Consider the following 19,224-nt stretch of genomic DNA (forward strand, 5'->3'; position numbering starts at 1 on the left):
CTGCTGTTGCCGTTGCTGCTGCTGCTGCTGTGCGAGCGAGCGCCAAATAGTGCAGTAGATACGTCGCCGCAGAAAGAGAGAGAGAGACAGAGAGGGAGGGAGAAAAATAAGGAGGGAAAATCTCGTGGCCGCACGATGCACGCATGTATGCGCCGCGCGCGGTGGCTTATTCTTGTTCGTTAAGGTTCGCGGGCGATTGTAGAAGTTTTGGGATACGTCTAGCGCGACTGGCGCGACTGCACAACCGATGCGCTGTATAAATTTTACGTGTGCTTATGTTTATACGCTTGCAGGGGCGTACAATTTTTCAATAGCCAACTATATATGAGCCACGATATCGCTTTGGCTTTAATTTTTCGCCGATCGGACATAATTAGCTTTCAAGTAAGAATGGTTTATATATTCCGCGTACGCATATTTATAGCCGATATTAGACTGTATACTTGAACAGCTATTAGTATGATTTATGAGCGTCGTTGTAAATTAAAGATCTAAAACATAGATATGCGGAAATCTATTGCAGTTTTTTAATGAAAACTGCACAACTTAAATCATGAATTTCTCTTATAATATGTACATAGATTTTTGTTCGAGACGATATCCAAGGGCTACACTGCACGTAGTTGCATGTATACTATAAATTTAAAATTCTTTAAACTAGCATTAAGATGAACCAAAGGCTCGCCGTTGCAGTTTATGTATGTAAAGTTTTCGGATAAATCATCGAATTTCAATACAGAGGTTTATTACATCGTAGTCTCGGTCCTTCGTATATTTGGTTGATTTTAACGCTACCTCAAAGTCTCGGAATGAGAATTATACGGCTGTCATTGATCGAAGGGCTTTGCGCAACCGTGCAATATATCGATTACGTTATAATATTCTGACCTAAAATTCGCGCGATAAGCAACTGCCGGGCCCTCGCGCGTGCAAGAACGCCTATCAAAGTCGATGTGGTTCTCCACTGTGAATATAAAATGGCGTCGACCTCGCACATCCATACATACATTACACGCGCGCACGCGATAGGCAAAGTTAGCCACAAAATGTGCCATGCGTTGTACGCATACATCTGCGCAATGTGTGCATAATACTGACGAATAATTAATCGCGCGTTATTACGAAATTCAGGCCCTTCTTCGCCGAGTACATCGCGACATGTGCACGCGCGCACTTTGCGCTTATACGTATAATCGCGACGCGTGCATTTACGTGCATCCAGCTACCTAATTGTACATGTACACACTACTGATATACACGCGGAGCAGCAACTAGACAAGAAAACCGTGAATAGATGTTGTGCACATAAACAGACGGTGTCGTACTCCGTTGCATGGTGTAACGTAATAATAAACGTACTCTACACAAATTTTGCTAAAAAGTCTCGAACAGTGACGATGATTATGCGCACGAAGCGTATAATGTAGGTACTTCGTCGCGTCGACGGTGTTTTTTGGGGTCAGTTTGAAATCGGGCACGCCAACATGACGCCTACGAGTGTACGTGCGTACCTTTAGGTACACATGCATCGTACCTACACACATAAAAGTTACTCTATACGTGTTTCTCGTATGTGTATATATATATATATATATATATATATATATGTACACACATATATCTAGGAGAAAAATGACACGCACACTTTTAAATGACTTTCGACGCAATCGCGTTTCTCGGCCCTGTACATTTATTCGCTGGACGACCCTGGATGTGTGGTACTATGTATGTCAGTATACGCATGGCATGCGAGTATAGGGCGCGGACTAGCTGCTGCTGCTAACTTGATCTAGGACCAGCACGGAGCGCGAGCCCTAGACTGGCTAGACGGGAGGAACATGGTGTCGGTGGAGAGGGAGAGGGAGGAGGCCAAGGTGGCAAAGTAGGAGGAGGAGGTGAGGAGTAGCTGTGCCCAGGGCAAGCGCATTTCGTCTGTTAGGTATGGCGGGCGTCTATCGGAGCTAGACGATGGTGCGCTGCGGTGCAGGGCTATAGCTAGGCTAGTTATGGACAACCCTACTTGCCAAGGTCACCCTCCCTCTTTTCTCACTCTTTTTTTACGCTCTTATGCGATAGAAGGGTTTTATAGCTGCGTGGCCTTGAGACCAACAATGCCGGCGTGTTTCCTGTGCAGCACCTGTTACCGCGCTCTTTCTGTATTTATACCAACTGGTCTCGCGATGTACAATTTCTTCTTACCGTTAAATATACTACAATACTCGCCTGATCGCTAAGCCTCGCCAATAATTCTCCTACATTTAATTTATCCGTATCGACCCACGGCCACGACACGCAGACCTGCGGACCGTGCAACGTCTTCATCCGTGTACCGCGGTGAGTACGTCGGTCGATGAAAATAATTAAAACAGTAAGAAAGTTTCATCCGCAATGTCAATATTTCCATTTTCGTTCGCGTCTCTGATAGATGATAAAGTGTGATTCTTTGCGGTCAACTCGGTACACTCGTGACTTGTCGGAAGTTGACATCGTGATAGGAAAAAGGAACTGCATGGGGTTGAGTCGCACGCTGAACAAAAAAAAAAAAAAATAATAGTAAAACGAAAGAATATATATATATACGTGTTTCGAGGAGTTGCGTATATTCTTTCGTTTTACTATTATTATTATTATTATTTTTATATATATGTATATATATGGCATGTATATCGAACAAGTATCTCCGACGAAAAATAGAGGAAATATTCTGTCAATAAGTATCGATAGTAGAAAAATGTGCTATTTTGAATGGCGTCGTCGCCTCACGAAATGTGAATGACTGTCCGTTTAAATGTCCCAGCCTCGGTTTTAACGGTGAGAGAATGAAATCATATCACACTGCGAGGCTTAACGAAAAGTGATGTATAACGAAACGAGTACGTGTTTTTCATTTTCTTTAAATCTCGATCAATGGAACTCGAAATACGTGCTAGAGTTTTTCTACTTTGCAAAAGTCGTTGAACCGGGAACCGTTGCGAATAGAAACCGGTATGGTTACGGCGGTGCGTACGGCGGTCAATTACACCCAGTAGCGAGTAGCGGATAAGTTGTAAATGGTTGGGGGCTGGTTGGAAAATTGCATGCAGCTTCTCAAAGTTGCCAAGTGACTATAAGCCCCGTATCTTCTTGCGATCACCGCTGAATGAATATAACTGGTACACACGTGTGGAGTTCCACCGGGTGATCGCGTTATAGAAATGGCGAGTATACATTACACGACACGTACTCGATTATATACGTATATACTGTATGTATGTATATACATATTCCTGTATTTCGTTGACGTGGAGAAAATCTACGTAGACCGGGTGATGCAGTTTCAGAAAATCATGCGCATACATGTGGCAACAGTGCTAGGGCTAACATTCCACATGATCAGGACCGGTTTGCGGTTGCCGGCCTTCTAACACGAGTCTAATGCAGATAAACCTCCCACCCTCCCTCCCTCCCTTCCGCCCGCGCCATAGGGAGGTAAGAGGGCGACTAGGGCCGGCGAGTCAGTCTGGCGGTGGGGAAGGGGGGAGGAGGGGGGGGGGGGATTTGTCGCTTATTTTTTATTGCAACCGGCCGACGCTGCTGCTTCTGCTGCTTTGGCTGGCTGGCTGGCTCACTAGCTGCATGGCTGCTTGCTCGTTCGTTTGCTTCGCCTAGCCATGATCCATTCGTTCCTATATGCCAGCGATGTCTGCCAGCCGTACTGTGTATTGCTATATATGTGTATATACATATATGCACTCCTGCATACGTAACTGCTTGAAGTCGACACACCAAATTCTTTGATTACAACTATCTTGCCTGAATGAAAAAAAAGAATGAGAAAAAATACATGCACATAGATTTTATACGTATATACGTTATAGCGGTTTGACTCGCTACGAAAAAATTTTGGTAGTTCGTACAAGATTCTACATTTATACGCGCGTATTATGACGTATATGTGTTGTGTTATGTATCGTGAATTTTTTTACGGGACTTGTTTATAGTTGTACACATATGTCTTTCAAGTCCGTCTCTTATGGTTGTTGAAAAAACTTCAACGGCTCCCCCCCCCCCCCCTCTCCGAAGCTGCGAATGAAAAGTATTAATTCGCATATATCGGAAGTCAGAACCGAAATATAAATAATACGGAGCCGATGTGTTGAATGACGTTTCGTAACCTGACCTCCACGTCGGCGAAACTTTTTAGTGGAATCTTGTATCTTTATTATGGTTTTTAACATTTGGGCAGTTGTGTCCATTAAAAACGGTGTGATAAATTGTGCTGCGGGCATTGTACCGCTGCAGTAGCGTAGATGTATATACGTACATACATACATATAATATTATAGTTCGGTTCTCTGCTAAATTCATCGAGGGTTGGATGAAAAAAAAAAAAAAAAAAAAGGCTCGACGGACATAATAGATGCGAAATCTTTCTATAGAATTTGGGCTCCTTTTCTCGGTCCAGATAACGGAATACCTGTCGTTTCTTTGTTAAGCGAACGAACCAGACAGACGCACACCCTCTCGAAAACTGCACCTATATTATGCAACCTATGTGTGTGTGTTTTTTACGGTACGGCGGTGCGACGAGGTGTTTCGTTTGCTTGGTCTGCCGGCATATGCGCTTACCCAACAACCTTCACACGCCTAAAACACCGTTATGTAATATTGCAGAAGCAGCGAGGCGAATTAGAAAATTCATGGCAAGAACAGCTGTTGTTTCATTCCCCACGTCCGGAATACAAAATTCAATAGTCATCTAGCTGGTTGATTTTTACTCGTATAATATAATTCTATTCGTATATTACATATAGGCGGTTAACCATATACGTATATGTATGTTATGTTACACGATTGAATTGACAATTGTACGAACGTATTTCGTACAGGCAACGATGTGCATTATACGTCCGTATGATGTACGAGTTTCTTGGTTATTTTTTTCTTGCTCATAGGTATATTCTCATTCGCGGCCCATTTAGATGGCGTAATTAAAACTTTTGTCGTACATGCCATTTTGCCTTGAGCTTAAGTACGAGGATGTGAACAGGAATCACGTTCGCCTAATTGACCACCTCGTTTATCGAGAAATATATGCGGAATCATTCGGAATGGTGGGCGACTCAACAGAGCCGCAAGCTGCAATCACTAATGCAGCCTGTAGCCCGCACATGTAACGTTCGAGTAGTCGAAATTTGAACGATGTTTCACAACCCGCTAATTATAATAATAGAACCGTCAACTTTCTGCCAGGAAATGCAACACTCGCCTTACGAACGTATCTAACGGAAAGTGTTGCGAAATTTTTGCCGACAATTTCTCTCTCTCGCTCTCTCTCTATCTCTCTCTTTCCATCTCTCTCTTTCCATGTATCTCTGTCTCTCTTTATCTATCTTTGTCTACCGTCCATTTGAATTATCAGCGCGGTTAGAATGCAAACCACTATCTCTAGCCTGCATTTCCGGCGCAACAAATTACGCGAGATCAACACTATAATGTATACATACGAGTATATACTTTCATTTTTATACATGCGGAGGACAATTGAAAGGCTGCCTTGCGTTACCGAGAGTGGGTTCACATACTGTATCATCGTATAAAGATATGCCGTAGGGCAGTAATGTCAAGGGATCAAAGACACTGCGTGGCAGACACTCGCTTTAGTCGCATAAGCGAGATCAACGCTACAGTGGCCCTTATTATACATACATACGAGACGCCCGTATTGTATGTACATTGATGCGATTATGTGAGCGTGAATTATTATTATAAGTGCAATGTGGGAATGGATCAAACGATGGTGAATCGTGGTTGCATCGATCGTTACGGTAAAAATTACGCGCAACTGTCGTGTTTTTTTTTTTCTTTGGTCGTTTGCAATTTCTGTTTAAACAACGCGATATAATTACCGATGCGAATAACGTACGTTGTGCTTAATAATTATATCCTTATATTTATGTAGTTGTACTACGTGCGCAACATGATTGACATAGACCGCATTTTTCTTCGAAGGAAATTTGCTTAGACGGAACCCGCGTTCGAACTCGGCTTGATCTTATCTACCGCCTGCGGACATGTACTGTGCCGATTAGTATTCGACCAAACAAAATATCTCTTACACATGACATTCACACATGTATTTACCGAAAGATATCTATGAAATTTTACCAGCGTGTGAGAATGAAAAGCAAATGCACGCGGAAAACGAATTTAACCGTTCAGAATGGCAGAGCAAGTTTTAGGGAAAGTTTGAATTACATCCAGAGAGAGATATATATATATATATATATATATATATATATATATATATATAATCGTGATTACGACTGTAAGGATAGACAGAGAACGAGGCTAGAAATATGCGTGCGCAAACACAATCGTGTTTCATCGTGCGTCGGTAGCTCGAAAGGTGCCTACAGCAACTGAAAATTGAAAATTGATGTTCCACGAACACGTATTTTACTTATTATACACTATACAGTATATACCTGTATGTCAGATACTCCGTGTCTGGTATATCAACAGTGTGCACGAGTGTCGCGGTGTTCTGCACTATCTATAGTTAGGTGTATATATATATATACATATATCACAAAGAGACGAAGTAGAGCAGGGAAACTGATGTTTGCTCATCGCGATAGCATCGTATGCGTCTCGATTATGCGTATCATTTCGATGAACGTCGATGTCGTTCTCATGCGTGTTCACAAGCACACGCGGCCATCATCCGCGATACTGTTTATAGTGCATACCCATGGTACAAAAGTATATAATACGGGCTTCGTAACGTATATAGTTTATGTTTGTACTTGGTACGAATTTATATTTCATCATATTTCAACGCTTGAACAGCAACGGCCAAACAATAATTATTTGTCCTCACTTGTATAGTTATATCCTAAAATACGGAATGACGGTCGAATTTTCTATCGGTGCGACATTCGTTTCAATACCTTATATTTATTTGAATAATTGTTTTACTTTTGACGGAGGTATGTTTATGCATTTGAATCTCGATAATAAATTGCAGCAACGCGATAGATATCCGAAATAATCTTATAAGATCGGTTGTAGGTATAAGACCCGAGAAGAAGAAGCCCCTGATGGAATAAACACGGTAAGCCCTATTTCTAAGGCACCGAGGGTGCCTGGCTGTTGGGTATTCTTGCACGTATACCTTCTATACCTATATATATATACATATATACATAGTATATACTATATATATATATACTATACATCTATTTACCGCATTGCAAGGCCATTGACCGCTTTCGCCCTAAATCGATTACGAGCTACCTGCTGACACATTGTTAGTGTCATAATAGAAGGCAAAAAGTGTAACCAGGGCTTAAACGACAAGTGCAAATATTGCGTAATTGATATTTGGATTTCATATTAGCGCTTATGCATGTATTTTCCATCTTCGTATAATAAAAATATACCGGTGATGTTCGATTCAACCAGCACGATCGAACACGACGTATGCTTTTGGCGCACGTTTGTAATATCTGACCGATATAAATTCGTCGAATAAAAATAGTATTATATTCTTAGCGAATGCAGTTAACCGCGAACAAATGCAGGGAATACAACCGTTGCTGGGTAATATTTGAAATTCGTTTAATTGAAAGTAGACATTCAAAATGTAAATGGCGTTTTGCATGCAACATTTTAAACGTTCTCAAAGCAACCGTTCACATTTACCCGTTTAAATTATATTTTTGAAAGTATAATCCATTTTTCAATTTAAATTAATCGATAGAAGTATCTTACCCAGCAGTGAATACAAGTCTGTAAATTACAATTTTATTTCACACCCGGGTGTGTAAGTTTTGTATTAAGAATGTAGCTATTGGGCAAGGAAATTGGCGGGAAACATTTAAAAGTTTGAATCTTCGTGTTATGTTTTTTTTTTTTCTTCCATCTCTTCAATCCTTTCTTCCCAGACGCAACTAACGCCTATAAAGTTCGAAAATCGAAGAATCCGGTACCGCGACAACCGCGCGAAGCTTATAATGTGAACCTGGGCGTGGTGACGACCTATCCACATCTAGCCTATACTCCGTCTCTCTCTCTCTCTCTCTCTCTGTCTCTCTCCTCCGTTCGTATACGAAAGTTTATCGAGTTGACTCGCAAGTTGCAACCCTCCCCCCCTTCCTGCCGCCCGCCCGACAGCCAGGGAGGGCATCACCCTTGTTACGACGGGATGGGGCACCGGCAGGAAAGCGGCGTTGATGGTAGTAGTGAGGCTGCACCTTGGCTCTAATGCGTGAGGGGGAGCTCGAGGGTCCGCCGATAGACGAGACTGCCGCTGCATGTATGGCTGGATTCTCCACGTCTACGGCTACGTCTACGTCTACGTCTGCGGGCGTGCGAGCGACGGCAGACCGCGCGGGCCACCCCTATATTACGAGAGTATACCCGCCGACTTGGGGCAGTACGGTCTGCAGGAGCTGGAGGAGGAACTTCTGGCAGGACGAAGGACCAAGGACCAAGGACGAAGGACGACGTACGCGCGACGTACGCGCGACGATACAACTGCAGTAACGACGAAGAGGAGGAGGAGGAGGAGGAGGAGGAGGAGGAGGAGGAGGAGGAGGAGGAGGAGGAGGAGGAGGAGGAGGAGGAGGAGGAGGAGGAGGAGGAGGAGGAGGAGGAGGAGGAGGAGGAGGAGGAGGAGGAGGAGGAGGAGGAGGAGGAGGCGGAGGAGGAGGAGGAGGAGGAGGAGGAGGAGGAGGAGGAGGAGGAGGAGGTGGAGGAGGAGGAGGACGAGGATGAAGAGGACGTGGACGACGGGGACGGGGACGACGACCGCGACCACGACCACGATCACGACCACGACCACGACCACGACGTCCGTCCTCACTCATTCCACTTTGGTTTGGTTCATTCCGCTCCGCTCCGCGCCACTCTAGCGAGCTCTCGGGCCAAACACCATAGGCACGATAGCCTAGGAATAGGGCACCGGCTAGAGAGAGGGTTCCGTTTTCGTCCAACCTCTTTTCAGAATTCGTGCGGGTGTTTTATAGAGACAGTGCGTGCCGTGCAGCCGAGAGTGCGTGCGTGAAAAAAGTGCGCATGAGTGCGTCGAGCGAGAGCCGTGCCTTCCTCTATCGCATCCTGAACGCAACGCAGGCTTCAGTCTCTAAATGTGGCATTTAAGTGATCGTTCCGTTCGCGCTCATCGACAAAACACTCGAAATTAAACAAACATGCATCCATCGCGAATTTACAAGTGATATCCGGTTATTGTTAATATCGGTTATATCAATTGTTATCTTTTTTTTTTTTTTTTATATACATATACACACACGATTACAAACACACGAGCGCGCGCGCGCCTTCGTATCTATATATATACTTATTATACGTATGCATATACATATTCATTTATACGTATATATATATGCGTATACTTTATAGTGTGCATGTCGTAAATACAGCTATATTTGAAAAACTGCATACATTCCGCACTTATCACATCAAGTAAGTGACTTTTTCAAATAACATTGACGCACTTTGTGATAGTGTTAAATTTTTTACTTCTCGTCTGTGTACTTTTAACATACAACGGATATCGTGTAGTTCTTATAATATTTGGCGTACAATATTCACGGCTAATCACTCGAGCCGTAATTAATTTTTAATCTATTATTGCGCTGCTTCGGTAGACATTAGTCAACGAAAAATGTTTCATTACTTAAATTTACACGTTACATTGCCTTTTCTAGTATTGTTTTTTTTTTTTACATTCGCTTCGTCCTCAAGAAAGTCACGTATACTATTAATTTGTAATCCGCGGGTAATTTGCGCGCATTGTATACTTACGCGGTATTACAATATTCGTTAGCAACGAAGTATTCGTCGAAATTTCGTTCAACTTTCATTAATGTCGAATGACAAATATCGTGTTAAATCGATGAAATTGATGAATTATCGGACACGATAATATTTAATTAACGAAGGATAAAAATTTGCGTTTTGTGTCAAGTATGGCGTATATACAGGATATGCGCGCACGAGTCGCCATGCGCATGCTCTACAGCTGCGAAAAGTATACCTATACATTGGCCTTTTATTTTACAAACTCGTGATAATTATCGGTCTGCACATCAATTTCAGTTAATAAATCGTCTGCTCTCGGTATAATTAATCATTCCTGTACAATATGCAGTCGTGTTTTTCACGCATAGTGTGCTCAGAGTACGTATAACGACTGATGCAGTTTTCGTTGTATCAGCTTATACCTTATCATACGACTAATCGGATAATTGACGGTTAACATGTGTACTTATACATTGACATATGTGTTTAATAAACAGAAACAAGAAATACTGTTATTGAACATAAACGACGGTCCGGGAAATCGCGACAAAAATGGTTTATTCGAGTCACGTATATGTCAGGACTTTGAATCGTACGCTAAGAGAATGCCTGCACAATGACGCAGATTCTTATATTCTTGGTCGATGCGGTTACTGCGGGATTCGTTTCTAATCCAAATATGTCACGCCTGTTACTAAAAGCTATATATATGACAATTTAACTAACAATAAATGTTCCCGATGCTTCTGGGCGTTTAATTTTGATTTAAATTTGCGCGGTACTGGAATTATGCACTGCATTATACTTTTATACAATTCGTTTTGTCGGTGTCGAGCAAATATTTTCGCCTTCTCATATCGTGTAGAAATCGATATGCCGCATGTAGAAATACAAATATGTAGATATTTTCATTTGACTTGAACTTATACGTCACAAGTTAAATTGTAAAACTGCGGTACTATGGACGGTTACATATTATACTCTTATATATATACGTTACATATTATACGTTTATATATATTATATATTATATATATATATAATATGTATATACACGTACGTCATAAACTGAGAATTATAACTGCACGCGAATTTTGTATTCGTGCTCAAGTCGCTCCATGCGATACGTTTTTTCGCTTTAATTTAGAATACATTTTCATTGATATTGCTTGGGGTAAATTCGATATATTCATATTACATTCATTACATATCTTTGGGTATACAGATGCCATGTACCATGCATGTGTAAATGCATGCATGGAAAATATTAATGTGCAACTCCTGAAGATATAAAATTATTGTAGATCAAATTCTAATTTTGTAGTTACGATTCATGTTTATTCAAATAGCCAAAAATATCAACAGTCCAAAATAAACATTTGTCTATTTTTCTTTGTCTAGGATTAAAAAAAAATACTGTAATGGGGACTGCAACTCAACAGTACTGCCTGCGCTGGAACAATCACAGATCAAACTTACTGACAGTGTTCGACGAGCTGTTGCAAAACGAGGCTTTCACCGATGTCACGTTAGCAGTGGATGGCGGTGCATCGGTCAAATGTCACAGAATGGTTCTGGCGGCGTGCTCCTCGTACTTCCAAACTCTCTTCATTGATCTACCGTGTAAACATCCTGTAGTCGTGCTAAAAGATGTTAAATATATCGAGATAAAAGCAATTCTGGAGTACATGTATCGTGGCGAAGTAAACGTTGCTCAGGAACAGCTCGGCGGCTTGCTGAAGGTTGCCGAAGCACTCAAGGTTAAAGGACTGGTAGAAGAAAATGGCTCACAGGGTAGAAGGGAGGAAGGTGAAACCACAGCCCCGTCGCCTCCTGCAATAACGACTAGCACTACAAGCAGCGCGGCTCACAGTAGTGGCCAGATCTCGCCACCTCACTCTACCGGCACCCCTTACAGTCAGTACGGCAAATCGCCCGTAGATAGAGGACAGGGAAGGCTGTCTATGCCGATGTGGGCATTGTCAGGGCTGCCGCTGGCCCAACATCCGTCATCCGGCCATCCGCCACCCCCCCATGCCCAGCATTCGTCCATGTTGGGTGGCTCGTACGACAACGGGTCAGACTCGTCACCTCTAAAACGAAAAAAAATGTCAAATATGCTTATTAACCGTGATACACCGATCCTGAGAACCGTACTTGGACAAGGGCATGCAGACAGCTCCCAAGGGGGTGTACCCCTGTTACATCCAGACAGTCACGAAAGCCACTCTCGCACCCATAGCAACGGCTCGGCCAATGACATGGACAGGCGCAACAGTAACGATCTTTCACAGAGCGAGGCTGTTCACAGTCCTTACACAGACATATCGCTAATGGATGAAGATGAAAAGCCTTCGCCACAATCCTTTGCAGGAGAAACAAACCGAGGTGAGATTGAGAAATATGATCATGGAGCTTCTGCGTTGGAATGGGATTAGGATCTGTCGAATATGATTGTACAAACACGATTAGCTTCAGGGGGTGGATTTTACAATGGTATTGATGATTTTGAAATAATTGTAAGCTGTACTAGAGATTATGTCAGAAGATAACTCAACGATTTTGCAAGAGTGCTGAATGCACTTGAGAGTTGCTGTTACAGCTAGTAAATAGCCGGAAGGTTGATAGATATTTATCACGTGTTTATATTCTTTGTTATCAAGATTGTAATTTTGTTTTGTGTAATCATTTTAGGAATAGTCAATTACGTTCCGACACAAAAACCTGAATGGAAACGTTACAAACAATACACAAGGAACGACATAATGTCAGCGATAGAAGCGGTCAGATCGGGAATGAGTGCCCTGCAAGCGGCTCGAAAATATGGTGTACCATCGCGCACCCTGTACGACAAAGTCAAAAAATTGGGAATAACCACATCAAGACCTTTCAAACGTGGCTCTAATGGAAGCGGGGCTTGTTTTCCATATGGTATAGGTGGTAATGCAAATGGAACCATTTACAGCGGTGGATTGTCAGAAAGTGAAAATGAAAACAGTAGCGCAGGAATAGGGAATAATCCTGGGTCGATGCTCGATCCAAGTTTCATAGAGGGTCGAGACACCGTTGAACGAGAAACTATGATAGAAATGACACTTCGCAGTCCGAGCCCAGCCGTTCACTCAATGTCTCAACAGCACCAACAACAGCAGCAGCAGCAGCAACAGCCGACTACAGAAGATCAAGTAGAAGATTTGTCGGTGAACCGAAAGCCAGAGATTCGAGTAATAGTACCACCGTTAATAGTCAAGGAGGAAGAACAGGATACTCCAAATAACTCTGATCGTAACTAATTACTAACGTTGTCGTTGTTGTCAATTTTTGTTTCATTTAGTTACAAAGATAAATTCAGGGATTAATCGTTAGCTGCATACCAATAGTCATGCGACGCATGTAACTAATGCTATAAGCATTCGTATTCACCGATCCGTACTATATAATGTGAACGTTACGAAGAGAAAAAAAAAAGAGAATCAATGAAACGTGGTGATTATTCCTGGTAGTAGCTTCAATAAGACTGACTATGCGTCGCAATTTCATGAGACTGAAAATATAATATGCTTGTCCAAAATTTGTATGAGTATTCAGCCGATATTAATATTACGAAAAAATTAATCCCTCATTATCGTGCCGTGCTCTGTAAATTTTTGGACCAGCGACCATATTTACACTTATTTTATATTGTTGTGATCCATTTTTATTTGCAATCGATTAACATATAGTAGTAATTTAAGATAAGAATAAATTCTTAAACGAGCATAGTAGAATTGAGTTACGTTATGGTATATTGGGGAAGATGTATATTATTTTCACATTTTCAAAATATCCTTACTTGGCATTAAATGCTAGCCATAGGACGTGAATTTATTATATACACTATACATTGAACAATTTCGTTGATGACTGAGATACCGCTGTTAATTTGTTATATAAATAAGAATAGATTATTATCTCTACAGACCTTGGCCCTGGGAAACAGCTGCAATATTGCTCAAACATATCTACATAATATAATAGAACGACCTACCTCATTGTACAATACGGATATGTTGTACTTTAACATAAGACTGATCTACCGAATACATGATACCAACTCGACAATCCTCATGTTAAACACGCTAATTACATCATATATTATTATACATATATATTATATTATAAGTTATAAATACTATATTATTATATTGTACGCTAGTATCAACTTTCATTAATATTATTATTATTATTATTATTATTATTATTATCACTCTTTTTATTCTATTATTATTGCTACTATGATTGTTATTATTATTATTTTTATTATTACTACTACGATTATTATTATTATTATTATTATTAATTTTTTTTTTTTTTAATATTATTAATTATAATAATAATATACACAGTATATCACTGTAGTTGCCTTATCATAGCCGTCCAACGGCTTATGACAAAAGATACATTGTGTGTTTTCATAAAATTCGGCACTAGTACCTGATACTGTGCTGAAGCTGCGTGTCGACACAGCGAAGCATGTTGTATTTAATCATGAGGAAATGCCTTAGGAGACTAATGCCATAAAATCGAATCTAATTCATACATGTACGGATATCTACGGGTATATATATATATATATATATATATAGAATATATATATATATATATATAGAAATATTAAATCGAATCTAATTCATTTTAGTATAGATATCTACCGATATATATATAAATATATACACACATACGCAAATAAATAAATGTAATAAGCATGTGTATGTATATAAATTATACATAGGTGTATACACAGGTAGATATCTAGAAATATACTGAGAAACATTTATACGCGTAAAGACGCGTGCATAGTTCTTTAAAAGTCTGAATTAGTAATTACACAGCCGCTTTGTACAATTCATATATTAAGTCCTACCTTTACATGTAACAAAAAAATTTATTATACGTACACAAAATTTGGCGTAAAATTATACAGACACAGTGTTCACTCGTAAAATATTGGCCACAACTGCATGGAGGATATCATAAATTGCCCTCTATTTCATTAAAATCTTAGTTTTCCAATAATAACTAATACACCTATATAGATTACAATGACGTACAAGCCTACACTGTAATGTTTTACACGATTATTGGGCATTCCATATACTCATGTGCAAAATAGTTTTAACCCATAGAATATTGATTCACAATCAAGCTATTGTTAAAGTACCTGGAAATGTGATTTGTCTCTCGTCTTCACATGATACTGTGCTTCTCATTTTTGTACTTTCACACTTACCAGTTACAGAATATTCAATCAGATTTGTAGGAATGGAAAACAAAAATAGTTTGTCGATTAAAAAAAAGCAAAAAGAAATAAAAATGTATTAATTTGCCAGTAATCGTAGTGACATCTTTTGTTCATAATAGTGCATAACAATAATTGTAGAACTGTTTTGGAGGACACATAAGAAGGATCGGCTGTAGAAATATTGTTTCCATATTGTTATATTTTTTTTCTTTATTTTATGATAATTTCGACAAATTTATGTCTAATCATTTTTCGCTATTAAAATAAATGAGTGCTTTAAGTGTTGATGTGGCCCAGCCATCGCACCGTATGTATAGGTATCTATATATATTTTATTAGAAAAAAAAAAAAAATTTGTGAATATCACACCAGATTTGGAACAGACAAAGCCTTAGATTGAAATAGCATTGTATGTTTTTATTATATTCTCATATAAACGTTAAGGTTGTATCAACAATGGGGTTGGCCACAATATCGTTACTTGCAAGAACAACGATGCCTTATGAGACACTACCATATTTACTTAATTTGCTTACGATAAATAAATTATGAAACAAAAGTAAATAGTTATAAGTGAATGATACTGCCTTAACAACAGCTGTTGTATTATTTGTAAGACTGATTTTTTAGACTATGATAGATATTACAGCGAAGATATATATATAAGAATATTTGTCTCACATGGATCACTGAATATTTCTACCTCATGGAAGCGTATTATCAATTATTGTGCAAGTTTGTTATGAAATATATTATCCATATAATTTGATGTTATTTTCTATTACTGTTGGTAATTAATTTGACTCCGAATTTGAATTTATAGATTGTCCTCGTTCAATCTTGTCAGATGAAACTAATTAAAAACAATTTTCACTTCACAATGTACTGTAACTATTTCTGGAAAATTTCGAAAAATAAAGAAACCCGAAAATTGATAAGGTCGACAAAGCGAAAACAGCAGGGCCATTGTTCACGTATACGATGTGAACAAGACTGACTTACGATTGGTAAGCGCTGGTATCAAATCGCGGGTTGATTTAACGAAAATCGGTGGTGACTAGTCAGTGGTCGCTGCAATCGATGGTTCAAAAGTTGAAATCAATACCTGAACTTGTGTTACATTTTTTCGGCGGTTGAACTTAATATGTTCTACTTGGCTATTTCGCATTTCTGAGGTTCAGATGAGTTGTGACAGAAAATTGATAACCAACTTGGTGAGAAATAGTTATAGCTCCGAAAAAAGTTATTACCAATGAAAACGTAGGACTGACCCTTTGGCATTTTTGTCGGAAATTTTCGCGATTTTGAAAAGTGCTGGAATAAATTCTTTCTGGCACTATTCCGACGTAATTTGGCGAGAGAAATCGATTAGGCGCAGTCCCAATACGCTGCGATTAACGCATCAAAAGTTACAGCCAAAAAACGAGAACCCGTTTTTTTGACATTTTTCAGCAGGTGCTTTTTCCTTCGCCATTTCTCTCCTGTTGGTCCTACGCTGTTTTCGCTGCGATTTCTGAGTTCCTGAGGGTCCAATTGGTTGGATAAGGGTCGTTTAAATCGAATCTGAGACCAAAAGTTTGTTGCCCAAAAAAAAAGTAAGGCTAACCCCTTTGTGTTTTTGGCGAAAATTTTCGCGGTTCTGAAAAGTGCTGGAATCTATTAATTGTAGCACTGATCGGACGTAATTTTGCGAGAGAAATCGATTGATCGCAGTCCGAATACGCTGCGATTAACGCATCAAAAGTTACAGCCAAAAAACCTGAACCTGAATTTTCCACATTTTTTAGCAGGTGCTGTTTCGTTCGCCATTTCTCTCCTGTTGGTCCTACGCTGTTTTCGCTGCGATTTCTGAGTTCCTCAGGGTCCAGTTGGTCAGATAAGGGTCGTTTGAATCGAATCTGAGACCAAAAGTTTTTTGCTCAAAAAAAAAGTAAGGCTAACCCCTTACCATTTTTGGCGAAAATTTTCGCGATTCTGAAAAGTGCTGGATTCAATTAATTGTAGCACTGATCGGACGTAATTTAGCGAGAGAAATCGATCAGGCGCCGTCCCAATACGCTGCGATTAACGCATCAAAAGTTACAGCCAAAAAACCTGGACCTGAATTTTCGACATTATTCAGCAGGTGCTGTTTCGCTCGCCATTTCTCACCTGATGGTCCTACGCTCTTTTCGCTGCGATTTCTGAGTTCCTGAGGGTCCAATTGGTCAGATAAGGGTCGTTTAAATCGAATCTGAGACCAAAAGTTTTTTGCCCAAAAAAAAAGTAAGGCTAACCCCTTTGTTTTTTTGGCGAAAATTTTCGCGATTTTGAAAAGTGATGGAAACAATTAATTGTAGCGTTGATCGGACGTAATTTTGCGAGAGAAATCGATTGAGCGCAGTCCCAATACGCTGCGAGCAACGCATCAGAAGTTACAACCAAAAAACCAGAACCTGAATTTTCGACATTTTTCAGCAGGTGCTTTTTCGCTCGCTATTTCTCTCCTGTTGGTCCTACGCTCTTTTCGCTGCGATTTCTGAGTTCCTGAGGGTCCAATTGGTCAGATAAGGGTCGTTTAAATCGAATCGGAGACCAAAAGTTTTTTGCCCAAAAAAAAAGTAAGGCTAACCCCTTTGTGTTTTTGGCGAAAATTTTCGCGATTCTGAAAAGTGCTGAAATCAATTAATTGTAGCACTGATCGGACGTAATTTTGCGAGAGAAATCGATTGGGCGCAGTCCCAATACGCTGCGATCAACGCATCAAAAGTTACAGCCAAAAAACGAGAACCCGTTTTTTCGACATTTTTCAGCAGGTGCTTTTTCCTTCGTAATTTCTCTCCTGTTGATCCCACGCTGTTTTCGCTGCGTTTTCCGAGTTCCTGGGGGTCCAATTAGTCAGGAAAGGGTCATTTAAATCAAATCTGAGACCAAAAATTTTAGGCTCCAAAAATGAAAAAAAAGTAAGGCTTTGCATTTTTGGCGAGAATTTTCGCGATTTTGAAAAGTGCCGGAATAAATTCTTTCATGCACTACTCCGACGTAATTTTGCGAGAGGAATCGATTGGGCGCAGTCCCAATACGCTGCGATCAACGCATCAGAAGTTACAGCCAAAAAACCAGAACCTGAATTTTCGACATTTTTCAGCAGGTGCTGTTTCGCTCGCCATTTCTCTCCTGTTGGTCCTACGCTCTTTTCGCTGCGATTTCTGAGTTCCTGAGGGTCCAATTGGTCAGATAAGGGTCGTTTAAATCGAATCGGAGACCAAAAGTTTTTTGCCCAAAAAAAAAGTAAGGCTAACCCCTTTGTGTTTTTGGCGAAAATTTTCGCGATTCTGAAAAGTGCTGGAATCAATTAATTGTAGCACTGATCGGACGTCATTTTGCGAGAGGAATTGATTGATCGCAGTCCGAATACGCTGCGATTAACGCATCAAAAGTTACAGCCAAAAAACCTGAACCTGAATTTTTGACATTTTTTAGCAGGTGCTGTTTCGTTCGCCATTTCTCTCCTGTTGGTCCTACGCTGTTTTCGCTGCGATTTCTGAGTTCCTCAGGGTCCAGTTGGTCAGATAAGGGTCGTTTAAATCGAATCTGAGACCAAAAGTTTGTTGCCCAAAAAAAAAGTAAGGCTAACCCCTTTGTGTTTTTGGCGAAAATTTTCGCGATTTTGAAAAGTGCCGGAATAAATTCTTTCATGCACTACTCCGACGTAATTTTGCGAGAGGAATCGATTGGGCGCAGTCCCAATACGCTGCGATCAACGCATCAGAAGTTACAGCCAAAAAACCAGAACCTGAATTTTCGACATTTTTCAGCAGGTGCTGTTTCGCTCGCCATTTCTCTCCTGTTGGTCCTACGCTCTTTTCGCTGCGATTTCTGAGTTCCTGAGGGTCCAATTGGTCAGATAAGGGTCGTTTAAATCGAATCGGAGACCAAAAGTTTTTTGCCCAAAAAAAAAGTAAGGCTAACCCCTTTGTGTTTTTGGCGAAAATTTTCGCGATTCTGAAAAGTGCTGGAATCAATTAATTGTAGCACTGATCGGACGTCATTTTGCGAGAGGAATTGATTGATCGCAGTCCGAATACGCTGCGATTAACGCATCAAAAGTTACAGCCAAAAAACCTGAACCTGAATTTTTGACATTTTTTAGCAGG

General features: G+C 40.3%; 1 protein-coding gene across 4 annotated transcripts; it reads left to right on the forward strand.

Moving 5' to 3' along the window:
* Window positions 1-8,789: 8,789 nt before the first annotated feature.
* LOC124220983 (protein tramtrack, beta isoform) lies at window positions 8,790-15,373 on the forward strand. Of its 4 annotated transcripts, none has more exons than XM_069137433.1 (3): window positions 8,790-9,227; window positions 11,209-12,195; window positions 12,502-15,373. In XM_069137433.1, exons 2-3 carry the CDS (start codon window positions 11,229-11,231, stop codon window positions 13,098-13,100), a joined length of 1,566 nt encoding a protein of 521 aa, XP_068993534.1. In that variant the 5' UTR covers window positions 8,790-9,227; window positions 11,209-11,228; the 3' UTR covers window positions 13,101-15,373. The 4 variants fall into 4 exon arrangements, with proteins under 4 accessions (XP_068993534.1, XP_068993532.1, XP_046486472.1 ...); XM_069137431.1 differs by lacking the exon at window positions 8,790-9,227 and adding an exon at window positions 9,261-9,468; XM_046630516.2 differs by lacking the exon at window positions 8,790-9,227 and adding an exon at window positions 9,478-10,981.
* The last annotated feature ends 3,851 nt before the right edge of the window (window positions 15,374-19,224 follow it).

This window comes from Neodiprion pinetum, chromosome 6 (genome assembly GCF_021155775.2).
Source record: "Neodiprion pinetum isolate iyNeoPine1 chromosome 6, iyNeoPine1.2, whole genome shotgun sequence".
NCBI lineage: Eukaryota > Metazoa > Arthropoda > Insecta > Hymenoptera > Diprionidae > Neodiprion > Neodiprion pinetum.

What these genes read in the sequence shown, in the direction of transcription:
- LOC124220983 (XM_046630516.2), top strand. Translation starts at nt 10,768, where the DNA reads ATGGACGGTTACATATTATACTCTTATATATATACGTTACATATTATA. An exon ending in TTTCATTGATATTGCTTGGG is followed by an intron (nt 10,982 to 11,208) that starts GTAAATTCGATA and finishes TTCTTTGTCTAG; the next exon opens with GATTAAAAAAAAATACTGTA. An exon ending in TGCAGGAGAAACAAACCGAG is followed by an intron (nt 12,196 to 12,501) that starts GTGAGATTGAGA and finishes TAATCATTTTAG; the next exon opens with GAATAGTCAATTACGTTCCG.